The 26,923-nt window shown below is 37.4% G+C and overlaps 3 protein-coding genes and 1 pseudogene across 3 annotated transcripts; 3 read left to right on the top strand and 1 right to left on the bottom strand.

Annotated features, from left to right (window-relative positions):
* Window positions 1-1,005: 1,005 nt before the first annotated feature.
* LOC137953114 (probable glutathione S-transferase) lies at window positions 1,006-2,151 on the bottom strand. Its single transcript, XM_068800343.1, has 2 exons — window positions 1,810-2,151; window positions 1,006-1,622 (listed from the first exon to the last, which is right to left on the bottom strand). The coding sequence occupies exons 1-2, from the start codon at window positions 2,122-2,124 to the stop codon at window positions 1,281-1,283; spliced, it is 657 nt and encodes a 218-aa protein (XP_068656444.1). The 5' UTR covers window positions 2,125-2,151; the 3' UTR covers window positions 1,006-1,280.
* Window positions 2,152-15,966: 13,815 nt separating this feature from the next.
* On the top strand, window positions 15,967-16,998 carry LOC137953212 (probable glutathione S-transferase). The gene is made up of 2 exons (XM_068800496.1): window positions 15,967-16,322; window positions 16,432-16,998. The coding sequence occupies exons 1-2, from the start codon at window positions 16,008-16,010 to the stop codon at window positions 16,777-16,779; spliced, it is 663 nt and encodes a 220-aa protein (XP_068656597.1). The 5' UTR covers window positions 15,967-16,007; the 3' UTR covers window positions 16,780-16,998.
* A 3,233-nt stretch (window positions 16,999-20,231) lies between these two features.
* LOC137952898 (probable glutathione S-transferase) lies at window positions 20,232-21,006 on the top strand. Its single transcript, XM_068800000.1, has 2 exons — window positions 20,232-20,546; window positions 20,659-21,006. The coding sequence occupies exons 1-2, from the start codon at window positions 20,232-20,234 to the stop codon at window positions 21,004-21,006; spliced, it is 663 nt and encodes a 220-aa protein (XP_068656101.1).
* Window positions 21,007-22,755: 1,749 nt separating this feature from the next.
* LOC137952899 (probable glutathione S-transferase) lies at window positions 22,756-23,991 on the top strand (annotated as a pseudogene).
* Window positions 23,992-26,923: the final 2,932 nt, after the last annotated feature.

Here is a 26,923-nt window from a genome sequence, read left to right on the forward strand (position 1 = left end):
GACATTAAGAGAAAGTGATGAAGACTTCCTCTCGTAAGCTGTTAGTGGTCTCTACGTAAGAAGTAAAGAAACAAAGATTGAATCCAAAGGAGATTTGATCAACAAGTCAGAAAAAATCTGTTTTGATCCACAATAAGAAAGCAACGCTTATCACAGAAAAAAAAAAGCAATGGAAAATTCTGTTTTGATCAAAGATTTGTGTCCATGAATTCTGTTCCTCTCTAATTATTCGTTTTCGCCGTGATTTTTTAAGTGTCTTCGACTATCCTTGGTTAGCACCAATTTCCGATTTTTTATTTCACTGTTCCTCACACAACAGTGATTTTTGCTGTCAGCCAGAAATAGCTTAGCTAGCGGGAGGTGAGAGAATCCAGATTCATTCCATTCAACAAACATAAACCAGTAATCAAGCAAAATTACAAATCTAATAACTTTTTTCTATTTCTATTTTATTTTAATAAATAATAAAAAAATGGAATCAACGGGGAAACCCGGGTCTGGATTTTTTCGAGCATTGCCGGATCATTTCAAACAATTTTTTAGGTCGAGATCGCGACAGGTAAATGAATTCGATCCAATTCAGTTTTGACTCGAAAGCTGCACGTCAACTTTTAGCCGCCCCTAGGTCAACAGCTCATCTTTTAAGACGATTCAGATAACGGAGCTCCAGATTTTTGTAGTTGAAAGCTTGAACGTATGGAGGGAATTTAAGAAACCCATCATTGTTGAATCTGTTCAGGACATCAATGGCGAACGGAGCTCCAGATTTTTGTAGTTGAAAGCTTGAACATATAGAGGGAAGTTAAGAAACTCATCATTGTTGAATCTGTTCAGCATCAATGGCGACCAAATCTCTTATCTCTAGAATCTTGATTGGGTGAACGGACCTCAACTATCTAGAGCCATTACTGTCTCGGACAAGCGAATATTCGTCTGGTTTTCATATTCCTTTCTGCTGCTGTAGTCAAAATGGCATAAACAGGGAGTAGCTGTTTCTTATTCTTTTGCTGGATTTGCAGAAGGTGGAAACCTTCCTTTGCAAATAAGATCATTAAAATACACCAAATCCATTTAGGGAAAAAACAGAGAATAAAACATGGCAGATGTAGTTTAACCAATTAAGAGCTCTGCAACACTGATACAGTATAAGGAATAAACAAAGGCTACATGGCGAGAGATCCCATTACATCGCATGTAATGCATCTTTTAGAACTGCTAAAAGGAAAAAGAAGAACACACTGAGCTCCATCTTCTGACGTAGAAAACGAAGAGTTTCTGCTCTACTCGATTCCGAACTTCTTCTTCAACATTCCCATGAACTCGTAGATCTTGAGAGGGTCTTGAAGACCCTTGGAAACACTTTCCTTTTCCATGCACCTCCTCGTCCAAGCCGACAGTACTGGGAACTCTTTCTCAATGCTGAAATTCCCTTCTGTCTCGTAGGTGTAGAACCAGCAGGAGAAAGGCACCAGAGCGATATCGATATAACCAAGGCCGTCTCCTCCGAAGAATGGTTTCTCTCCAAGCTCTGCTTCCAACAACTTTAACGCCTCGATAAGGTCCTTCTTGGCGGCCTCCTGAGCCTCCCCCTTTGTTTTCCATATCGATCCGCTCTCATACATCTGTTACAGGAAAACCCGTCAAACAATTAGCATTTACCACAGACAGTCGGTTCGTATGTACTGATTAACATATTACAGAGTTCAAATCAGTAAAGCTCCAAAGCGTCCAACAAAACTGATAAATGTCTATTTAAAGAACCACGGAGCGGTGGCGAGGGGAGGAGAAGACGAAGACCGAAGAACTCACCATCTTGTCAACGAAGTCGGCCCAAAACTTAGCCCTGGCACGTTCGTAGGGGTCTTTGGGCAACAAAGGAGCTTTGTCGCTCCAAGTTTCATCAATGTACTGGACAATGATAAGCGACTCACAAATGGGTTTCCCATTGTGGACCAAAACAGGGATCTGCTTGTTCACAGGGTTCATCTGCAGCAGGAAAGGGCTCTTGTTGGCAAGGTTTTCCTCCCTGTACTCATATTCGATCCCCTTTTCGGCCAAGGCGACTCTCGCCCGCATTCCGAAGGGACTCGGCCAGAAATCCAAAAGAATCACTTCATCCGCCATGGCTGTTCGAGCAAGAAAGAAAGCTGTATCGCTTGCTGGAATGTAGACGATGAAGCGAAGGCAGCACAGGCGCGAGAATTTATTGCCACAAGCGGTGAGGTCGATCGGGTTGGACTAGAATGTTCGGGAATAATCGGTTTGAATAGTCAAAGGGACATAACGAGAATTTTTTATTTTTTTATGAGGTTAGGTGTCTGAAACAATAAGATTTCCGGTGAAGCTCTTTGAACGTCTGATTTTCAGAGAGAGAGAGAAATCTTTGTTGTTCGAGTGAGAAGCTCTTGTGCGACTGATACAACAAGAAGATTATTCTTTCCCCTGCCACGATGTTGTTGCCGAAACAGAGTTTTTATTCTTGTCGTCGTTGTGCTGCTTTAACGGTGCGTGATTCCTTTCCGTTGGGAGTCTCTATCCTCAGTGTAGAGAGAGAGAGACCAGAGAAGGAAGAAAGACATTGTATCCTCAGAGTAGATGGAGTGAGCAGAGGAGAGGAAGAAGGAACGCCTCCACAGAGGGTTTGTATGGTTCGTTTTGTTACTGGCCAGTGCTGTATTTGGTTTGTGTTGTTTATGACGGGTGCTATTTAAGCGTCGACGAGTCTCAGGATCTTTATACAGGTTACATTGTTTCCTTTTACAGATCTGTATTTATTATTATTTGCAGTGGTAGATTAATTGATAGATTTGTATGAGAAGGAAATTGTAAACATTGTGACTATATTCCCTATAAAGAATTATCTGCTGTAGCTGTGGACGTAGCCCGATTTGGGTGAACCACGTTAAATCTGTATATTTTATTATTGCTCATTAGGTATAATATGACTGTATAATCCTATCAAATTGGTATCAGAGATAGATTATACAGAAAGTCAGATTTGAGTGGGAGCAATGTCTACAGATGAAGGGAAGTTAAAGATTGAAAAGTTCAATGGGGCGGATTTTGGTGTCTAGAAAATGCAGATAGAAGATTATCTGTATTAGAAAAATTTATACCTACCGCTTGATGGAGTGAAGCCAAACAGTATGAAGGATGAAGAGTGGAACCTCTTTGATAGGAAAACCCTTGGATTTATCCGACTGTCGTTATCCCGCAATGTTGCATTTAACATAGTAAAAGAGAAGACCACAACAAGTTTCATGAAAGCTCTCGCCAAGATGTACGAGAAGCCATCAGCCTCAAATAAGGTGCATTTGATAAGGCGTATGTTCAATTTGCGAATGACGGAAGGAGCATCAGTAGCTCAACATATAAACGAACTCAATATCATTACAACCCAATTAAGTTCAGTCGAAATTGAATTCGACGATGAAGTACAAGCATTGATACTTTTGTCTTCCCTGCTAGAGACATGGAATGCCACTATTACAGCAGTGAGCAACTCGTCTGGAAGTAACAAGTTAAAATTCAATGATGTACGTGATCTAGTTCTCAGTGAAGAAATCAGAAGAAAATCATCGAGTGAAGGAACGATTTCTTCAGCATTGTCTACAGAGGCAAGAGGAAGAACTAGAGGAAATATACCTGGAAGGTCAACTCATCGAGGCACTTCTCAGAATAGAAGGTCTCAATCAAGAAACCCAAACAAACATCTGAATAGAAGGTCTCAATCCAGAAACCCAAACAGATCTCAGAACTCAAGTGTCAGGTGCTGGAACTGCAAGAAAAACGGGCACTACCAAAGTCAATGTAATAGTGCTTCCTTTTCAGGGAATGATGCTGCATTGATATGCTCTCTAGAGAGCAAGGAGGAGTCTTGGGTATTAGACTCTGGAGCATCGTTCCATGCTACCTTGCAAAAAAAACTCTTTGAAAAATATGTGTCCAAGAACCTTGGTAAGGTATATCTCGGTATGATCAACCGTGTGATATTGTAGGCAAAGGTGTAGTGAAGATCCAATTGAATGGGTTTGTATGAGAGCTGAAAAATGTCAGGCACATTCCCAACCTAAGAAAGAACTTAATCCCAGTAGGGCAACTAGCCAGTGAAGGCTACACCACGACCTTCCATGGTGATGATTGGAAGATTACGAAGGGTGCATTGGTGGTTGCACGAGGTAAGAAGAGTGGTACTCTCTACATGATAGCACAAGCATATTGTACCATTGTTGCTGCAACAAGCAACCAAGGTTTCAACTTGTGGCACCAGAGACTTAGCCACATGAGTGTGAAAGAAATGAAGATTATGCATTCCATGGGGAAACTATCAGAGCTACAGTCAGTAGAAATTGATATGTGTGAGGAATGCATACTTGGAAAGTATAAGAGAGTTAGATTTCAGACACATACAGAGCTCCGAAGAAGGAAAAACTAAAGCTCGTTCATTCTGATGTTTGGGGGCCAACAACTGTTTCATCCATTGGTGGAAAACACTACTTCGTGACATTCATTGATGATCATTCACGGAAGGTATGCGTTTATTTCCTAAGTCACAAGTCTGAAGTGTTTGATACCTTCAGAAAATGGAAAGCCATGGTTGAAAATGAAACAGGGCTTAAGATCAAAAAGCTGAGAACTGATAATGGTAGTAAATATGAAGACACTAGATTCAAGAAGTTCTTATGATCATGGGATCCACTTGGAGAGAACCGTGCCAGGTACGCCTCAGCACAATGGTGTAGCTGAGCGTATGAACAGAACTTTGACTGAGAGAGCCAGAAGTATGCGTATACAGTTAGTCATGCCAAAGCAATTCTGGGCAGAAGCAGTCAACACAACAGCTTATTTGATCAACCGAGGTCCAGCATCTCCACTGGAGTACAAAATATCAGAAGAGGTATGGAGCGGAAAAGAAGTAAGACTCTCTCACCTTAAAGCTTTTTATTGTATGGCGTATGTGCATATCAGTGATCAAGGCAGGAATAAGCTTGATCCCAAATCCAAGAAATGTACCTTCTTTGGTTATAGTGAGGATGAGTTTGGATACCGCATATGGGATGATGAAAACAAAAAGGTGGTCCACGGCAAAGATGTGATTTTCAGTGAAAGGATGATGTACAAGGACAGACATACTGCAGATGACAGTAACTCAGTAGAGAGTGGGCTAGTATATGCAGATGTGGATGGTGTCCCAGATAATTTTGTAGTAAGCCCTCAGCCAGAGGAATCTGTTGAATAGAATAGTGTACAACAGTTCGACATATCATAGTCCCTTGTTCCAGCTCCGATATTGAGAATATCTTCTCGACCTCATGTGCCTAACAGGAGATACATCAATTATCTACTGTTGACTGATGGAGGAGAACCTGAATGATATGAAGAGGCATGTCAGACTGAAGATGCTAGCAAGTAGGAGTTTGCTATGAAAGATGAGATGAATTCTCTAACCTCCAACTAGACATGGGAACTAGTTGAGCTACCCATAGGGAAGAAGGCTCTCCATAACAAATGGGTGTATCGGGTGAAAGAGGAGCACGATGGCTCTAAGAGATACAAAACCCGATTGGTTGTCAAAGGATTCCAACAGAAGGAAGGAATCAATTATACTGACATCTTCTCTCCCGTTGTGAAGCTCACCACTATCAAAACAATGTTGAGCATTGTTGCCATTGAAGATCTTTATCTAGAGCAGTTAGATGTGAAAACTGTATTTCTTCACGGAGACTTGGATGAGGACTTATATATGCATCAACCAGAAGGTTTCTCAGAAAAGGAGAAAAAGAATATGGTGTGCAAACTCCAAAAGAGCTTGTATGGTTTGAAACAGGTTCCAAGACAGTGGTACAGGAAGTTTGACAGTTTCATGCAGAAGGAAGGTTTCCAGAAGTGCAATGCTGATCACTGTTGCTACTTCAAAATGTACACATCTAGTTATATCATTTTGCTACTTTATGTCGATGATATGTTAGTAGCTGGGTCAGATATGGATGAGATCAGAAGTTTGAAGCGGCAATTGTCAAAAGAATTTGACATGAAGGACTTGGGTCCAGCTAAGAAGATTCTCGGAATGTAAATCACAAGAGATAAGCAAAGTGGAGTATTACAGTTATCTCAATCAGAGTACATCACTCGTGTTTTGCAGAGATTCAACATGAGCAATGCCAAGTTAGTTGGCACACCCTTGGACAAACACTTATGTCTATCCAAGGATCAGTCTCCTCACACAGAAGAAGAGAGAGAGCTCATGGATAAGGTTCCCTATGCCTCAGCCATTGGCAGTTTGATGTATGCCATGGTCTGTACGAGACCAGATATTGGTCATGCACTGGGAGCTATTAGCAGATTTATGTTAAACCCAGGTGAGACCCACTGGAAGGCAGTAAAGTGGATCTTGAGATATCTACGTGGCACCACAGATAAGTGTTTGCACTTTGGCAAAGGTGAATTGCAAGTGCAAGGGTAGGCAGATGCAAATTTTGCAGGAGAAGTTGATCACCGGATAAACACCACTGGTTATGTGTTTACCGTGGGCACAAAAACTGTTAGATGGATGTCGCAGATACAAAAGATTGTTGCATTATCCACCACTGAGGCTGAATATATAACAATAACAGAAACCAGTAAAGAGAAGATATGGCTTCAAGGATTGTTAACCGAGCTAGGATTCAAACAAAGGATGAATGCTTTGTACAATGACAATCAGAGTGCGATACATCTGGCAAAGAATTCTGCATTTCATTCTAGAACCAAGCACATTGGTCTTCGTTATCATTTCATCAGATCTTTGTTAGAGGATGAGGTGCTAACGCTGAAGAAGATCCAAGGTAACGGAAATCCTGCGGACATGCTAACAAAGCCGGTGACTATTGATAAATTGGAGCTATGTCAGCTTCAGTTGGTCTGCAAGAATGAAGAAACCTAGATAAAGCTATTGCATTGATATGTGTGAAGACAGATTGATATCAGTCTTCAAGTGGGAGATTGTTAGGGAATACTCGGTTTGAATAGTCAAAGGGACATAACGGGATTTTTGGTTTTTTTTATGAGGTTGGCGTCTGGAACACTCAACCTCATTAAACCCCTTTCACCTTATATCTTCCCTCCCGAGGTTTTCCATCTATGGGGATTTTTCACAGTGTGAAATAGAAACAGTAAAATTTCCAGTGAAGCTCTTTGAACGACTGATTTTCAGAGAGAGATAAATCTTTTTGCTTCGAGTGAGAAGCTCTTGTGCGATCGATACAGTGAGAAGACTATTCTTTCCTCCGCCGCGACGTTGCTATCGAAACAAAAATTTTGTGCTTGTCGTCGTTGTGCTGCTCCGACGCTGCGTGATTCCTTTCCTTTGGGAGTCTCTATCCTCAGTGTAGAGAGAGAGAGACCAGAGAAGGAAGAAGGGCGTTGTATCCTGATGGTCGAGGAGAGAGCAGAGGAGAGGAAGAAGGAACACCTCCATAGAGGCTTTGTCTGGTTCGTTTTATTACTGACCGGTGCTGTATTTGGTTTGTGTTGTTTCTGACCGGTGCTATTTGAGTGTCGACGAGTCTCAGAATCTTCATACAGGTTACATTGTTTTCTTTTACAGATTTGTATTTATTATTATCTGCAGTAGTAAATTAATGTATGGATTTGTATGAGAAGGAAATTGTAAAGATTGTAGACTATATTCCCTATAAAGAATTATCTGCAGCAGCTGTGGACGTAGCCCGATTTGGGTGAACCACGTTAAATCTGTGTATTTTATTATTGCTCCCTAGGTATAATCTGACTGTATAATCCTATCATAGGACTCTTAAGGTGGCATTCCACTAGTTTAGTTCCAAAGAAGACGTCATGACATGCATCACCAGCACTCTGTTTCTTCTGCTCCAAGTATTTGATCCTGGATATTTCAATAGAGTTCGCGTCAACCCAAGCAGGGCGGGGATGACATTATCAACAACTGCTTATGGCCTAGATTGAAGTCCTAACCTTAAAGAGAAATTAGATTTACTAAAATATGTAATTTTAATAAATTAAATAATAAATAAATATCATATGTAAAATTATACATGTTTCATATATGAAATGCATAATATTCATGAAAATCATAAGAATACATTACAAATTAAGATTATATGACATCATTGGTAGTTGTATTTGTTGCTACAGCATGCATTGTCATGGGCATGTCACTATGATAAATAAAATTACTTTTTACTAATTTGTAATTATCAAAATGAATTTTTTACTTTTTTTAAGAATAAAATTAAATTTTTGTTGGAAAATACAAGGTTTTTTAGAGGCAGAGAAATTAATAATCTAGATGAGCTCCAAATCCAAAAAAATACAAAATTCTCCCAAAATCCACAAAAAAACCTGCAACAAGAGCTTATAATAAGTAAATACTCTGTCACAACTTTGTGTTCCCTCCCAATGCCTCAAAATTTAAATTAGTTTGAAGGGTAACCAGATTTTTGTAGTACATATAACAACAATCATTGCTAGTTTGTGATTATCCTTGGATTTTTTTGTTAGGAAACTCACGTTTCCTAAGTTGGGTAACATATTTTATTTAATTATATTTAGTATAGACTAAAATTAAGCGGTCTAATTTTGGTAAGCCCACTAAAGAATGAATATGGGTCAATTGAGTTGATACCCATATTGTTTTAATTGGGGAATTATGAGAACCTTAATTAAACAATATAAATAGAACATCAGGGTTGCGGTCCCCAACACACTAAATCCAACTAGTTGAGGAAGATCATAAAAACCATTCTGTTCGTCACAGTAATTCCGCATTAGAAGACGAAATTTCGGAATAGATCCAGGTATGTATCTGAATCCTAATATTCTAGTGTGATGAAAATTTTGGATTATGATTTAAGATTACGGTATTCTAACATTTTTCACATGAAATATAGGATCAAATCTTCTCATCAACTATCAAGTACAGACTAACTGTAAGATTGAAGCTAATCAACCAATGGAGTTCTATTACATCCATCATAAATCTGAGATAGAACCTAATTTAAAATCTCGTACTTTTCTATTGCTATTATACTTACGGTCTTTGTTTCGTTAACAGGATCCTTTTGTATGTTATGTTGTGCAAAAATTTTAACGACGAAATCAACTTTTTATAGCGACAAAGAAAGTCAAAAAGGGAGAAAGGCAGAAAAGGAGGCAAAGCCAACTGCAAGATGAGTGGAGAGATGGAGGGAGTTCGTGAGGACCGGGTAAGGAAAGTGCAGAGGTGAGAGAGATGGTATGTAGAAAAGGAGAGCGCTTTCAGTCTATTCACAACAGCTAGAACTATGGATGAACTGGTACATACGCTTAGGATTTTCCTGTTCCGTGGTAGGAATGATACTCCCTCAGCCAGTTGATTTCACAGAGCTTGCTGGATACCCGATGTGAGTGAAATAACTGCAAGAAATAGTACTAGTCTATACAAGAGTTCAGCGAGAGGAAAATATTTTTCTGAGCAAACCACTGCTTGTTTACAGTAGAAGAGAAAAAAAAAAAAAAAAAAAGGATGACCAATTGCGTTTTACGGCTTAATTATCAGAGTCTGCGTTTTGGCCTGGGTTTGTGGTTTAGATCTTTTGTTCAAAAATTGTTTTCCGACTCTGCAGATTCGAAGAGCTGTTTGGAAACCATGCGTAGTGTTTCTGCCATGGATGGCGTAGTCAAAGTATAAAATCGAAAGTGGAAGACGAGAGTAGGGGTGGCTTCGAACCGAGCCGGCTTGGTTCGGCTCGGTACCAGCTCGGTTCGATTCGTCATCTATCGAGTTCGAGCCGAGCTCGAGCACCGAAATCGGCTCGTTTACCTTAACGAGCCGAGCTCGACCAAAGCCAGGTTCGGTTCGTCGGCTCGCAAGCCGGCTCGAAGTGAGTCGGATCTGTATGGATCGGTATCGGGATCGCGAGCGAGCGGGGGAGCGGGAGTGGGATCGAGAGTGAGGGGGGAAAATTTTTTCCTCCCCCCTCGTCACCGCCGACCCCTCCCATCGGTTGTTGTCGCCGCCTCTACCGCAGTCGCAGCTGTTCGCCGGCAATCTCTACCGCCGTCGCAGCTGCTTGCCGGCCGCCTCTGTGGCCATCCGTTCGATTTCTTCCTCTCTTCGTTGTCACCTCTGTTTCCGTCGCCGCTGCTTCCGTCACTGCCACTTCCGTCGCCGCTGCTTCCGTCACTGCCACTTCCGTCGCCGCCGCTTCCATCGCCGCCACCTCCGTTGTAGCCGTCATCCTAGACGATAGGTCCTCCCCGGCGCCGTAACCCCCTTCCCTCCGCGTCGTCTCGACGGAAAACCAAAACAGGGGAGAAATAATCTCCCCCCTCCCTCGCGTGAAGATGATCTCACACGTACGAAATCGCACGTGCGAGATCATAAAATAAAATAAAATAAAACTTTTTCCTCTGGAAAAAATTAGAAATAAATTTTTTAGAAATAATTTTCTATAAACTATTAGTGTCTCATGTTTTTTTAAATATTTTTCTATTTGAATTTTTTTATTAAAAATCATATAATTTTCTAAGTAAGATTTTTCGTACCAAGATGGGGTAGAAAACTGTATAGAAAATATTTGAATAAGTATTTAACAGTTGATGCTGTAATACTTTTAGCATGAAGCAATTTTCATTGCAATTTTGTGTTTGATATTTTATTTAATTAAAAATTTATCGATAAGTATAATAATATATTAGATTGATTATTAATTTTTATTTATTTCCCTAGAAGAGACAATAAAAGGTCCATTTAACTTTCCTAAGAAAATTTTAAAATATTTCCTGTCATTTTCTAATAAGTCACTAATAGTAATAAGATTTTATTTAAAGGTTTTTTTTGGGAATATGTATCATAGGAAAAATATTTTTAGTTTTTCCTAGAATATAAATTTTTATCTAGGGACACTAAGGAGGCAGATTCAAAAATTATGGCCAGATTTAAAAATTACAAAACAAACTAGATAACAATTGGAGTAAAAAATATTAATATTAGTGCATTTTAATCCATTATTGAAATTCAATCTTGAACCTCCCCTATCATTATATTTTTTAAAAATGTATGCATAATTTTATATATAATTTATTCAAAGCCACCCCTACGTGCGAGATCATAAACAAGGAAAAAAAAAACTCTTTGTCCCTTCCTCATGGCTTTTAAATAATTTGAAAAGATATTTTAGTAGAAATACGTTTCTAGAGACTATTAGTGGTTTTTTCAATAAATAGAAATATAGGGACCATTATATATATATATATATATATAACATACACACACATATATATAACATACACACAACACACACACACACACACACACACACATACACATACACATTTGGTGCGAAACATGCGAAATGGCTATCTCAGCTGTCCAATCATGATCAGACGACTGAGATATCCGTTGATCGGATGACTGCAATAGTTGTTGATTGGATGGCTGATATAGTGTTTCACATGTTTTGCACCAAATGATTTTTCGTATTGGATCAACCCTCTACATACATATATGTAGATGTCGACAGTATATGATATAAAAATTTAGTACCATCCCCTATACTAGACAAAAAATATGAAGTCACATTTAGCTAGCTTGTCAGCCACAAAATTTTCTTTTATGTTAGTATACTTCATGTATCTTTCTTAGAGTCACACTAAGAGTTTTATGACCTCATAATGTATTATAGAGGGATAAAACGATGGGAATCTAAGTCTATATAAGCTTAAGTGCACCTAAATTTTAATTTAATTATCAATTATTAATGGAATAACTTAGTAATCGATTATTCTTATTCTAAATTTATTTAATATCTCATGGATTCGTATACTATTTATTTGAGATTTTTATCGATTTTAATAATCAAATGGAGATAATGGCATTATTGGAAATGTAATAAGTAAATGACATTCTTGTGCACTTGGAACGAAGATAAAGATCATAACCAAGGTTGGCTTTCTATCCATTATATATCCTTTAAATTTGATCTCCTTAGTCTGCACCATATTAACATTTAAAGTTAATCACACTGCATAACGAGTAATGCATTGTTCCTTATTACCACACATATTGTCTACCAGCTGGAGGCAGCTTGGCCCTCTTTCCCTATTCTTCCACTGCCCATTTGGTAGTGATAGAGAAGATGGAAGGGAGGAGGGGTTAGCTTCTATTTGCCCTGCCCCTTCTTTACATTAGTGGTGGACTCATAACAAGGTAGGGCTGTGTGCAAACTTCTCCCTGTCATCCCCCTTTTTGACTTACTGTCTAATTGTCTAATTACTACATGAATCTTGCATCCGTTTTAAAATATTAAACAATAATTCCTCTAATATATTTTTTTTCTTCATGTTTTGTTATTATTTTTTCAATAATATAAGAATCCCAGGTTACATAAGAACTTGGGCTAATTTATAAAATTAGGCTGAAATATGATTTTCAATTTTCAGTGCAGAAGGAAAAAGACATACTCTTTATTCTCGTCGTATATAACTCCCATTGATAAATCTCACATAAAGACGACGAAGATGATATATAGATAAGGAAGTTGTTTCTGTCCATCCATAAGAGCTTTGACAGCCCGAGGAGGACGAATCGATAATCTTCTTTCCAATACATGTTCGATTCCGAGGGACAGATTTACGAAATTTTCAGCAGTTATTTATAAATATCAGGCCTATTGGTAGGTTCTTCAGATTGATCAATAAGTTTTCCTTTTCCAGTTCAGCTAGAGAATTTAGCCTCATTCAATGGATAATGGAGACTTGTTGGGTCAGTAAAAAAAAAGGGAATTTTACCAAAATACCGGTTTTAAACAACTTATTTATAAAAATAACGAAGACCACAATTTATTTACAAAACTACCGAACTTTGACCGGTCCACTGTATATGTGGACAGTCAAAGGTGACACGTAAGCTTTGATTGCTTACGTGTCGCTCTATCATCAGAGCGATGCTGTAGATGAACACATAGACTGCCACGTCATTATTATTGACACGTCATTTGCCACGTTATTACATGATAAAATTTTGAATAAATTTAAAAAAAATTAAAAAATCACATACACTTTTTACTACCTTATATCTAAAATAAAAAATTATTTAAAAAAATTAATAAACAATTAAAAAATTAACTCTTACTTATTTAACACCATTTAATATCAATTAAAATATTTATTAATTAAAAAAATTATCGTTATACTTTTTATTTCTTCATATTTTACAAAATAAAATAAAATAAGTAAATTAATTAGATTTAAAATATTTATAAATTAAAAAATACAAAAAAAATATTTTAGAGTTTAAAAATACAATTTATTTGTATATTTTTATCACCTTATTAACGAAATAATAATATTTACAAATTTTAAATATTTATAAATTTAAAAAATCTTACTCTTAAGTCTTACCCATATATTATCGATTTAAAATATTTAAAATTTTAAAAAAAAATACAAAAAAACTATTTTAGAGTTTAAAAATATAATTTATTTGTATATTTTTATCACCTTATTTATAAAATAATATTTAGAAATTTTAAATATTTATAAATAAAAATAATCTAACTCTTACCCATTTACTATGGATTTAAAATATTTATAAATAATTTTTTTTATTTTTAAGTCTTACCCGTATATTATCTATTTAAAATATTTATAAATAGAAAAAAATTTACTCTTAAATCTTACCCATATATTATCCATTTAAAATATTTATAAATTAAAAAAAATATACAAAAAAATTGTTTTAGATTTTAAAAATATAATTTATTTGTATACTTTTTATCACCTTATTTACAAAATAATAAATTATTAAAAAATATATTATTTAATTAAAAATCTTACAAAACTTTACAATAATTTTAATTTGGCAAAAATTTTATTAACATAAAATCAGAAATTAAACAGTAAATCACATAAAAATCAATACAGTAATTAAACACCTAAATTCAAATTAATATTATAATTAAATACAATAATTCTATCCAATTAACAAAAACCCTAAAAAATCACCCCAAGGTTTTGAGAGAATGGCCGGGACGAACAAAGGGGAAGGGAAAGAACGTCGGCGGCGAGAGGATGAACAGAGGGGAACGGAGAAAAAGAACGAATGATAAGGCTGAGACGAAGAGAGAGTGGTTGAGCGGAGGGCGTCGAGGGCGAGGCCGAGCGGCGGCAATAGGGGCGAGGTCGAGGCCGAGGCAGAGCAGAGGCCGCAGGCGAGCGGCCAAGGCCGAGCGGCGGCAACAGGGGAGGCGAGCGGCAACAGGGGAGGTGAGCGGCAGCAGGGGAGGCGGCAGAAGGCGAGCGGCGAGAGGAGAGCAGCCGAGATGAGAGGCGAGGAGAAAATCGTGGAGGAGAAAATCGCTTGCGGCCGCTGCTCTGCCTCGGCCTCGTCCCCGCTGCCGCCGCTCGCCTGCGGCTGCTGCTCTGCCTCGGCCTCGACCTCGCCCCTGTTGCCGCCGCTCGGCCTCGCCCTCGACGCCCTCCGCTCAACCCTCTGTTCATCCTCTCGCCGCCAACGTTCTTTCCCTTCCCCTTTGTTCGTCCCGGCCATTCTCTCAAAACCTTGGGGTGATTTTTTAGGGTTTTTGTTAATTGAATAGAATTATTGTATTTAATTATAATATTAATTTGAATTTATGTGTTTAATTACTGTATTGATTTTTATGTGATTTACTGTTTAATTTCTGATTTTATGTTAATAAAATTTTTGCCAAATTAAAATTATTGTAAAGTTTTGTAAGATTTTTAATTAAATAATATATTTTTTAATAATTTATTATTTTGTAAATAAGGTGATAAAAAGTATACAAATAAATTATATTTTTAAAATCTAAAACAATTTTTTTTGTATTTTTTTAATTTATAAATATTTTAAATGGATAATATATGGGTAAGATTTAAGAGTAAATTTTTTTCTATTTATAAATATTTTAAATAAATAATATATGGGTAAGACTTAAAAATAAAAAAAATTATTTATAAATATTTTAAATCCATAGTAAATGGGTAAGAGTTAGATTATTTTTATTTATAAATATTTAAAATTTCTAAATATTATTTTATAAATAAGGTGATAAAAATATACAAATAAATTATATTTTTAAACTCTAAAATAGTTTTTTTGTATTTTTTTTAAAATTTTAAATATTTTAAATCGATAATATATGGGTAAGACTTAAGAGTAAGATTTTTTAAATTTATAAATATTTAAAATTTGTAAATATTATTATTTCGTAAATAAGGTGATAAAAATATACAAATAAAGTATTTTTAAACTCTAAAATATTTTTTTTGTATTTTTTTAATTTATAAATATTTTAAATCTAATTAATTTACTTATTTTATTTTATTTTGTAAAATATGAAAAAATAAAAAGTATAACGATAATTTTTTTAATTAATAAATATTTTAATTGATATTAAATGGTGTTAAATAAGTAAGAGTTAATTTTTTAATTGTTTATTAATTTTTTTAAATAATTTTTTATTTTAGATATAAGGTAATAAAAAGTGTATGTGATTTTTTAATTTTTTTTAAATTTATTCAAAATTTTATCATGTAATGATGTGGCGAATGATGTGTCAATAATAATGACGTGGCAGTCTATGTGTTCATCTACAGCATCGCTCTGATGATGGAGCGACACGTAAGCAGTCAAAGCTTACATGTCACCTTTGACTGTCCACATATACGGTGGACCGGTCAAAGTTTAGTAATTTTGTAAATAATTTGTGATCTTCGTTATTTTCATAAATAAGTTGTTTAAAACCGATATTTTGGTAAAATTCCCTTAAAAAAAATAGGACCGAGAGTACATCGAGCTTCGTTGCATGGCCGGCCAACAAGACCTTCGAATGCTCTTCTGACGTAACCCATGACAATGGGAAGAGTTTAGAAAAGTCTGGAGCCTCTTCTCCAGCCGCTATATATTTTATTCTTCTCCTAGGATACTCAGAAACCAGTACCAACCGAACAGGAAAATCGTTCTGGTTTGAGGTCTGATAAGGGTTCTAATGGCGGACCAAGTAACTCTTCTTGATACCTGGGCGAGCCCGTACGGGATGCGGGTAAGAATCTCCTTGGCCTTGAAGGAAATCGACTACGAGTTAAAGGAGGAAGACCTCGCAAACAAAAGCCCTCTGCTGCTACAAATGAACCCAGTTCATAAGAAAATCCCTATTCTCATCCACAAGGGCAGACCCGTCACAGAGTCCTCCATCATCGTTCAATACATCGACGAGGTCTGGAGAGACAAATCGCCTCTCCTGCCATCAGACCCTTACGACAGAGCCAAAGCCAGATTCTGGACCGACTTCATCGACAAAAAGGTAGTTTAATTTGTATTTTTCCCTCCTTTCGTCTGTTCTATCACCTAATCAGACCAAAAAAACTTTTGTTTCTAATTTTGAAATTGTCACTGTGTTTTTGTATATGCAGTTGTACGACACTGGAACGAAGGTATGGATGAAGAAGGGAGAAGAGCAAGAGGCAGCCAAGAAGGAGTACATAGAGATACTGAAGCTGCTGGAAGGCGAGCTGGGGGAGAAGCCCTTCTTCGGCGGGGAGAGCCTGGGGTATGTGGATGTGGCCTTGGTGCCATTCTCTTCCTGGTTTTACACCTATGAGACCGCAGCCAACTTCAGCATAGAGGAGGAGTGCCCAACGCTGATTGGTTGGGTGAAGAGGTGCCTGGCCTTCGAGAGCGTCTCCAAGAGCCTCCCTGATTCACACAAAGTCTACGATTTTGTGATGAACACACTGAAGAAGAGATACGGTGGAGAGTGATCAGAACAAATCACGGTTTGTTCAAGCATAAAGAAAAATAAATAAATAAACGAGGATTGATTGTGTTTCGTGCGCACAGGTAAGAGTGGTTACGAAAGTGTTGTGGATTTCCACTGTTGGAAGATCGTATTCAGATCAGTCTGTGGTTACGAAAGTGTTTTGGGTTTCCACTGTTGGAAGATAGTATTCAGATCAGTCTGTAGATTCAAAGAGCAATTAGGTGAGCTGAGTTTCTGTAACTTTATTGGGACAGCGCAGCCATGAATAGTGTTCTTCAATCACTACTCTTTGCTTTTAAAAGAGGATTTTCAGTCAAGATTCTTACGCTAAACAAGGTTATCACGGCCGCCTTTGGCTTGGCTTCTTGCTCCTTAAGGTCGCTCTCTATGGCCATGTAAATAGTTGAAATTTTAATTAAAAATTATTGTCACGATTAAGAACAATTTTACCGACTCTTTGGTAAAGTTGAAAATTTATGTGAAAAAAATAATAATTCATTAATTGTTTATATCATAATATTCTTACTGAATTTTTATATAATATTAATATATATATATATTTAGTTATAATTATATAAGAAAATAGCAAAGAAAGAATTTTTAATTGATAATATTTTTAATGGAATTTTAAAATTCAAAAATATGAGTTTATCAGAATTAGTGAATTGTAGCTTTGTAGAAAGTTATTATTAACATAAATAGTTTTCAAAAAACATTAAGATAAAAATAACATAAATAGTTTTCCAAAAACATTAAGATAAAAATTTTAAGAAATTTAATTAAGGGGGGTCCACAATAAAGTGGAATGAATCGCCCCCTGCAGTTCATTAAATAATGTCGTTTGTGTAAAATGAATTGAATTGAAGTTAAATTACATCACTTCATTCTCTCAGGCAAAAATAAAGGAATTTGGTTTCCCACCTATTTTATGAATCAACTAATTGAATCACACCTATTTTGCGAATCAACAAATTGACTCGCGCGTTGCTCTTACCCCTCCTCTCCCAATTTTTTGTTTGTCTCTTCTCCCTCCCTCCCTCCCTCCTATGGGCTTCCCGACTTCTCTTCTCTCTCGGCCTCCCTCCTCCTCCCCCCCCCCTCAGCCTTCCTCCCTCCCCTCTCCCTCTCAACCTCCGTCGTAGAGCACGGGAGGCCTTCTTTCTCGGCCTCACTCTCGACGTACCGTCGGAGGGTCGCCTCCGTCGTCGTGGCCCGTCGTTGAGGAAGATGATGGTTTAATTTTTCCTAAGTTAAGGAAAAATTAAACCATCGTAATAAGAATAATAATTTATAATTTTTATTTATTTAATATATTTCTTTTATAATTACTATATTAAATTAGTTATTTAATAATCATAATTAAAATATTTTTAAAATAAATATTTGATAAATTGTTTTGGTTTAATTATCCCATTGCTAAAATTAATTAAACCAATGGTTTTAAATTTTGTAACAATATATTATTAATTATTAATACATAAAAATATATATTATGTTATCGATAAATATATTTATTTATTTATTATATTAATTTTTATTACTATATTAAATTAGTGAGTTTTAATGTTAAAATATTTCTTATGTTATTAAAAAATAATTTAATTATTTATTATATGCGCTTATGTTATTTTTTACTTTTTTATTAATTTTTAGTAATTTATTCTAGTCACACATAATTATTTTATTAATTTATAAGAAACTAGAATCATTAAAATATAGTTTTTTTTGTTAATTAGGTTATTAACATATTTTAATACTACACGTTAAATCACTTATAAGTGTAGTAACCATGTTTAATTTGGTTAATTATTTGTTTAAGTATATGTTTTATTTAAGAATATTATAAAAGGTTACTCATTCTCTTGTTTATATCATATTTTTCATTCGGGGGCACTAACATTGGAATCTGTTTTCCAGTGCAATTGAACTCGTCTACACTAACACCCAAGGATGAGTTGAAGTTTAATCAATTCATTTAAGTTCAATTTAATTCTTCACTTCAATTCAAGTTCATTGTGGACTAATTCCCCCTAAAATACGAAAAATATCTTTTACCATCTCTATGGTATGTAATTATCTTATTTTTAAATATGGAGGGATAAAAAGGAAGATATTGTAACTATTTTATTTTTTAGTTCGGAGGGAGTAATAAAAAGGTAAGACCAACGAAGAGAGATATTCTTTCAATAAGAGAAAAAGACATTAAGGGCCTGTTTGGAACCCACGGAACAGAAAAGAAAAGACAATAGAAGGGGAGAAAAAAATATTTTATGTTGTTAAGTAGTAAAAACTCAATGAGAGAAAAATAAACTTTGAGAGAATTTTTATCACAAAAATTTTAAAATATTATTATTTTTTATTTTTCAATTTTCTCATATATCCAAACAAGATAAACTATATTTTTCTTCTATTTTCTCTTTCATTTTCTATGAGCATCAAAACAAGAGAAAATAAATATTTTTTCTTCTTTTTTCTCTTCTCTGTCTTGTGTTTTCTCTCCACTTTCCATGCTCCAAACACAACCTAAACGAAGGTGACAAAAACTTTTCCATGCGACTACTCGACTAAGAAAACTCTTATTAGCCTAAAATATCACTTACTTACCTTTACATTAGAAGTGTAAAATGTCACTCACCTCTTTACATTAGAAGAGTGTTTCTATATTTTGGGGGCAAGCTATGCAAAATGCATATAATCTCCTACAGTGTAATTTATCTAAGATTACATTAAATAGACAACTAAGAGGACAAGGCACAACACAATGACAAAAAGAGGGTATCTCTAAGAGGACAAAGTCGAACATCTCGGGGAGTCTTCTCAAAACCAAGTCAAAATGAGAATGTTACTCACCATCGAGGACATGGCAATCATCTCAACAAGTTGATTTGTATCACTATTCAAAATGGACGAACAACTTCATTAGCATTCCATTGGTGGCTAGTGAAAACCTTGTTAAGAAACGTCAGTTGACAATAGAAGGTAATGATGAGAGATCTAGATCAAGGCAGCTTTGGACGAGTGATTATCTTTAAATACAACGGAGTATGAGAATGCAAAATCATGTAGTGTCTTGGAAATGTGATCATGGCCCATATTTATGTCCCAGAGTTCACCTCCAACGAGTTCAGTGCGAGAATTAGGGTTTAGTGATTGTATCGACGGAGCTTATAATGGAGAACGGCTCCCTTGTTGGGCAAGTAAACGAAGAAACGAGAGCACCTCTCTTCGTGTTTTTCGAGTGGATGACTTCATTGCATCGGTGGCCAACAAGACATCGAATGCTCTTCTGACGTAACCGATGACTATGCAAGAGTTTAGAAGAGCCTGGAGCCTCCTCTCCAGCCGCTATATATATTTTAATCTTCTCCTAGGATACCCAGAAACTAAGTACCAACCGGACAGGAAAATCGTTCTGGTTGTTGAGGCGGTCTGTACTGTCTGATCAGAGTTCTAATGGCGGACCAAGTAACTCTTCTTGATGCCTGGGCGAGCCAGTACGGGATGCGGGTAAGAATCGCCTTGGCCTTGAAGGATATCGACTACGAGTATAAGGAGGAAGACCTCGCAAACAAAAGCCCTCTGCTGCTGCAAATGAACCCAGTTCATAAGAAAATCCCTGTTCTCATCCACAACGGCAGACCCGTCTCGGAGTCCCTCATCATCGTTCAATACATCGACGAGGTCTGGAGAGACATGTCCCCCCTCCTACCCTCAGACCCTTACGAAAGGGCCAAAGCCAGATTCTGGGCCGACTTCATAGACAAAAAGGTAATGTAATTTGTTTTTTCCATTCCTTTCTTCGTCTGTTCTATCACCTGATCAGACGAAAAAAAAAATTGTTTCTAGTTTTGAAATTGTCACTGTGTTTCTGTATATGCAGTTGTACGACAGTGGAACGAGGGTATGGATGAAGAAGGGAGAAGAGAAAGAGGCAGCCAAGAAGGAGTACATAGAGATACTGAAGCTGCTGGAAGGAGAGCTGGGGGAGAAGCCCTTCTTCGGCGGGGAGAGCCTGGGGTATGTGGATGTGGCCCTGGTGCCATTCTCTTCCAGGTTTTACACCTATGAGACTGCAGCTAACTTCAGCATAGAGGAGGAATGCCCAACGCTGATAGGTTGGGTGAAGAGGTGCCTGGCCTTCGAGAGCGTTTCCAAGAACCTCCCTGATTCACACAAAGTCTACGAATTCTTGATGAACACCCTGAAGAAGAGATACGGTGGAGAGTGATGAGAACAAATCACGGCTTGTTTAAGCATAACAAAAAATAAATAAATACATCGACGAGTTGTAAACTCTTATTAGCCTAAAACAATAACCTCCTTGACCCATAGTTTAAGGTGGAGGTGGGTAGTTGGTACTGTGAAGGTGATAGCTATCAGAGCTTGGCTGAGTTGGAACTGAGATGGTGACTTGAGATGTTGTTGGTATTGGGGGAAAGTGAATTATTGATGATAAGATTATATAGTTTCAAGATGAAAGAGAGAAATTTAAAGTTTATTCACTATATAAGCATTTTAAAGGTTGGCATACTGAGACAAGTAGTGGAGCAGAAATCTCAGGGCACCTCTCAAATCCCCTTAAGAGTTTTCTTCTTTCTTTGAAGTGTCATTCTAAAGAAGATACTCATTGTAAATAACCTAAGGAGGAGACAGACATGAATGTCCAATAGCTTATTCTCATTCTATAGAAGGGTTGAAGAATGTGTAAGCCATTTCCTCATAGATGATTCTCTTGCAAGGTACATTTGGACAAACTTTTTCAATTGAATTGGCATTGAACTCTATGTCCTTTGCACCATAGAGACTATAAGTCACCTAAGGTTATCTGGCTTCCTAACCTTGGTAAGACCTTGCTCTCCGCTTGTCTTGTTCATATGCCTTGGGGAACTATAACTTGAGAGGAACAATTGAAGATTCAACAACAAATACTCTTCAGGAAAGGAAGTTATCAACAAAATTACTTCTACAATTGCTACTTGGTTTTATTTCAGAAAGAAGTTTGATAACATTAGAAGCCTTTCAATCAGAGTGAACTGGAGTTTGATTACTCATATGATTGGTCCGACAAAATTTGCCCCAATGTCTAAATGAGTGTCTCCTCCTTGGGGTACCATCTAGTTAGATTTTGATTGCTAATATGATTGGCCCAACAAAAGTTGCCCTAATGTCTAAATGGGTATCTCCTCCTCAGGGTACCATCTAGTTAGATTTTGATTGCAACACTATGGGGATGCTTAGGTAGAGTTCAGATTGGTGGTGCCTTTGTGAACCATGAAAGGACCACCCTTCTCTCTTACTTGGGGCCATTGAGAGTTGTTGACTGATATCACCTGAGCTCCAAGCCCTCCTTATCGTCTCGTTGTCTTCAGGGACAATTTATAGGGTAGCCAGCTCACTAAGGTGGAAACTGGGTTGGATCGGGGTTGGGTTTATTGACTATTTTAACGGGAACGATTTTAAAAACCCCATCCCAGACGGAGCTCGTTTCACCCCCTAAGATGGACAGTGACCTGAGCCCAGTGGCGCTGCATGGGTGTCTAGTGTAATGCTTGTTTGTGGAGATAATCTATAGATAATGCAGGATGCCACGCTATTCTCCACTTTACAGGTGTTGGGTAATGTGGAATCGCAGCCAAGAAAAATTTCCTGTCTCCTGTTCCGTGCGAGACTGGAATTAGTTAATGTTAAGTGTAAATCAATGGGTAGTGGACGATGGAGCCACCATTGTTGTAAGTGAAGGAAGAGAACAAAAACCAGTGCACATCTCTTCATCGAGTAGCTGACTTCTAAGCGTTAGCTGCTCAAACAAAGGCCTCGAACATTCGTTTTGTCGTAATCCACGGTCACAGACACTAACCCCTCCTGCTCCTGCGGCTATGAGTTCTACTTCCTGGTCGATGATCAGTACGAGAAACATATAGCAATCGAGGAGAAAAACCCAGATTTTTAGTTCTCTTCATCAAACCTCTCAGTTCTCATGGCGGACCAAGTGACTCTTCTGGATTTCTGATCGAGCCCCTTCGGAATGCGGGTGCGAATCGCCTTGGCCTTGAAGGGAGTCGACTACTAGTACAAGCACGAAGACTTCACCAACAAAAGCCCCCTGCTGCTGCAAATGAACCGTGTTCATAAGAAAATCCCTGTTCTCATCCACAACGGCAGACCCATCTGCGAATCCCTCATCATCGTTCATTACATCGACGAGGTCTGGCCTCACAAGACTCCCCTTCTACCTACTGACCCTTATGAAAGAGCCAACGCTAGATTTTGGGCTGACTTCACTGACAAGAAGGTGGTCTGTCTACCCTTTAACTATCTTACGAGTGATAAGAAGAGTCTGTTTACTGTAATTTTTCACGTGGTTAGTTTCTTTTTGAAGTATTTCCAATCATTGGGTTTCTGTTTGTTCATCGCGATCATTGTTGAAACCGTTGGGCTAAAAAGCTCGAACCTATTAGGAAAGCAACCCCACGGATTTTATACAAGGATTGGCTCGGTCAATACAAACACAAATTCCAACACTCCCCCGCACGGGAAAACCGTGGACAAATTCACCGGAAAAACCCGGAACAAACTCCTGGAAAAACCCAGGACAAATTCACCAGAAATACCTGGGACAAAATTCGGGGGGAGCGAAACTCAAACTCGGGACCAACCTGCTCTGATACCATGTTGAAACCGTTGAGCTAAAAGGCTCGAGCCTATTAAGAAAGCAACCCCACGGATTTTATACAAGGATTGGCCCGATCGATATAAACATAAATTCCAACAATCATCACCAGAACATAGAAGAAGGTCGGTGACAATATATGAAATTTGTTGTTTTGTTTTTGAAGCGTTTTAAATCAGTACTGTGTTACTGCAGATGTGGGATTACGGAACGAGGATATGGACGAAGAAAGGAGAAGAGCAGGAGGCTGCCAAGAAAGACTACATAGAGGTACTGAAGCTGCTGGAAGAAGAGTTGGGAGAGAAACCCTTCTTTGGAGGGGACAGCCTGGGGTACGTGGACGTCGCCCTCTTGCCATTTACCGCCTGGTTTTACACATACGAGACTGCAGGCGGTTTCAGCGTGGAGGAAGAGTGCCCGAAGCTGATGCGTTGGGTGAAGAGGTCCATGGACATCGACAGCGTCGCCAAGAGCCTGCCGGACTCCCACAAAATCTGTGATTTCGTGATGACTACCCTGAAGAAAAGATACGGCGTTGAGTGAGAGGATTAACAGACCATGTCTTGTTCTTCAGCATGTAGAAAGAATAAACGATGGTTTACTGCGTGTGCTTGAGGGTTTCTGAGTGATAGACTGTAAGCGATCGCTTTAGTGTAATTTAACAAGCTTCAAACCAGTTCCCTTTTATGGTAATTTCAAGCTTCAAACCAGTATATACATTTAACAACTGAAGTTTTACCAAAGCCCGATCTCTGATTCTAGTGTCGTTTTGGTTTTATGTCGGATTCCTTGACGGATATCGATTCAATTAAGTTCATTCCGAATTCCAAATTGGATAATTGCCCAAAAATTCTGACCCGAATTTAGATTGGATTCGGAAGTTGCTTTAGTAATTTACATGTGTGGATGTTATGTAGTTGTAAAGAACGAATTGAAAACTGATAAAAGCCTGTCAATCATCTAAAGCTGAATATAAACAAAAGAAAGGGAGAAGAAGGAAAGAAAGAGAAAAACAAGCAAACTTCAGTATTCAAAACCTGTCCCATCAACAATCAGGTCGTCCACTACCTGCATCAGAATGAATTACATAAAAGATTCAGGAAGATGTAAATCCAACTTGTTTCTTTCCCAGTTTAAGACAGCTACTTATAGCAGGATTTTGTCATCTCTTAAGGGATCGGATCAATAGAATTAGAAGAGCAAGTGGCAAAATTGTTTAAAATCTGGAACAGATATTGCACCCAACAATTGTAAAAACATGTTTTAAGAAGAAAGAAACAGGGTGCACCCAAGTGGCAAAAGAGTTCTCATATCCATAAGGATTTCCAATAGCAAAGCAGCTTTGCTCGACATGTAGATCACTTGATGTTCCAGTGACTGCTGGCTTCAGTTTGACAGTACCTATCAAGCATCCGTAAAAATCAGAATTGTCATTACAGATCAGGTCATTCGATGAACAAGCTAGCTGGCTTTGAGGAAGAAAATAGATGATCGATTTGGTACATTGAGAACAGCCAAATTATATGAAAGTGAAAGCCAATCAGTTTGCCTTCTCTTGCGAAAGAATTTCCATCTGTATGTACCAAAAAGACCTGGAAGAAGAGTAAAAGGAGACATCAAAGAGGTCTGTTGTAAATGGATCAGCAGCTCCAGACTCAGGTTTGAATAAACCAACTGACATTACAACGCTGGAGACCTCTAGTATCAGTGACGATCTTGGCTACCACATGACAATTAGTAACCTGTAAATCGTTGGAAGACGTTTTAAATTCCAAATAGAAGTTTGACCTAGAAATGAAAAGCCGAATAAACTGTTACTGCTTAAGAAAAAAGGAGAGAACAAGGAGATGCTTGCAATGTAAAACCAGAGCCAGTGCCTTCAACCTTTGCATTGTCGTCATTTTCTCCAGTGATCGAGTCTAAGCTGTTTTTGGAGTTTTTGGGTATTTCAAGATCTTTAATGAAGACGACTGAAGGTGAGGCCTTCTGCTAGAAGAAACAGGAGACCCTGCTCAATGTTAAATTGGGAAAAATGCACCAGTAGCAGAAACTCTAATTCAATCTGATTTAATATTAAGCTGAGGAGTTCGAAGGGCACTATTGAACAAAATGAAGAGCATTTGAATTTCAGAATTTGGTAACTATCTGGTCTAAGTTCTTCATGTGAAAATGAAATCTGGAATTTCTAAAATACATTTTGAAATTCATAAAAAAAAAACTGAAAAGCATAAACCCAGTTGCGTACCTCCAGCCATGGCAAACAAATTTCAAAAATTTCTAGAAAGCTGTCTAGTATATCCAAAGTACAGTTAATGGAGTCATAGACAGACCAGATTCCCTTTTTTGTCTTTAGTGTGAAAAAACTTCAAGTACCAACTTCTCAAACTCTTTCCCAACAAAAGAGAAGAAGTTGGAATTGATGGGTAGTTATAAATGTCCCACTTAATAAGGGAAAATCACATTGAATGGGTCAACTTCATTGAACATGTCTAACATTGAAAAAGTCTCATGAATAGATAGAAGGTGAATCGACTACAAAATAAAATTAGTTCAAGGTCGGCAGAAAAGGAACTTACCTAAAAAATCTTGACACTCAGTTCTTCTTCCTACTGGAACTCAGCTTCTTCAGTTGCTAAGACATGAGTGATGGATCGAATTTGAGGCTATTGGGATCCAAAGCAAAGGAAGTAGAAACACTAAAGAGTACGACTTCAATTTCTTTCATATTTTCTCATTCACATCGTTGGCTTAAATAGCCGTTTTACAAACTATACATGGAGAATTTAAAAGTGATTAATAATTACAGAGATTACAGAATATATATTAAGAAGGTAAGATTATATTTCTTCGTAAGGGAAGAAATCTCAACACTCCCCCTCAAGTTGGTGCATAGATATCACTCATACCCAACCTGTCGAGACAATTGTAAAAAGCTCGGTAAGACACTGGCTTGGTCAACACATCGGCAAGTTGATCTTGAGACCGTACATGAGGGACTTCAATGATTCTTGCCTCTAGCTTTTCCTTAGTCAAGTGCCTATCAACTTCAATGTGTTTAGTTCTATCATGTTGGACTGGGTTGTGGGCAATATCACATGTTACCTTACTATCATAGTATAATTTCATAGGACTTGTCTGCTCAATGTGTAGTTCTTGTATGCGATTTTTGATCCACAATAATTCACATATTGCCTTGACCATTCCCCGGTATTCGGCTTCAATTGACGATCTAGCCACCACCTCTTATTTCTTACTTCTCCAAGTAACCAAATTTCCACCTACATATGTGAAGTATCCAGATGTAGATAGTCGATCCTCTATTGACCCAGCCTAATTAGCATTGGTATAACCTTCAATTTTCAAGTCGCCACCTTTTTTAAACAAAATTCCATTTCCTGGAGATGATTTCAACTAGAGCAAGATACGGTTGACGACATTCATATGTTCTTAACTTGGAGAGTGTATAAACTGATTA

Source organism: Aristolochia californica, unplaced genomic scaffold, assembly GCF_029961685.1.
Source record: "Aristolochia californica isolate CCGP_79_NKW_82.1479 unplaced genomic scaffold, dmAriCali1.0.hap1 SCAF_16, whole genome shotgun sequence".
NCBI classification, from domain to species: Eukaryota; Viridiplantae; Streptophyta; class Magnoliopsida; order Piperales; family Aristolochiaceae; genus Aristolochia; species Aristolochia californica.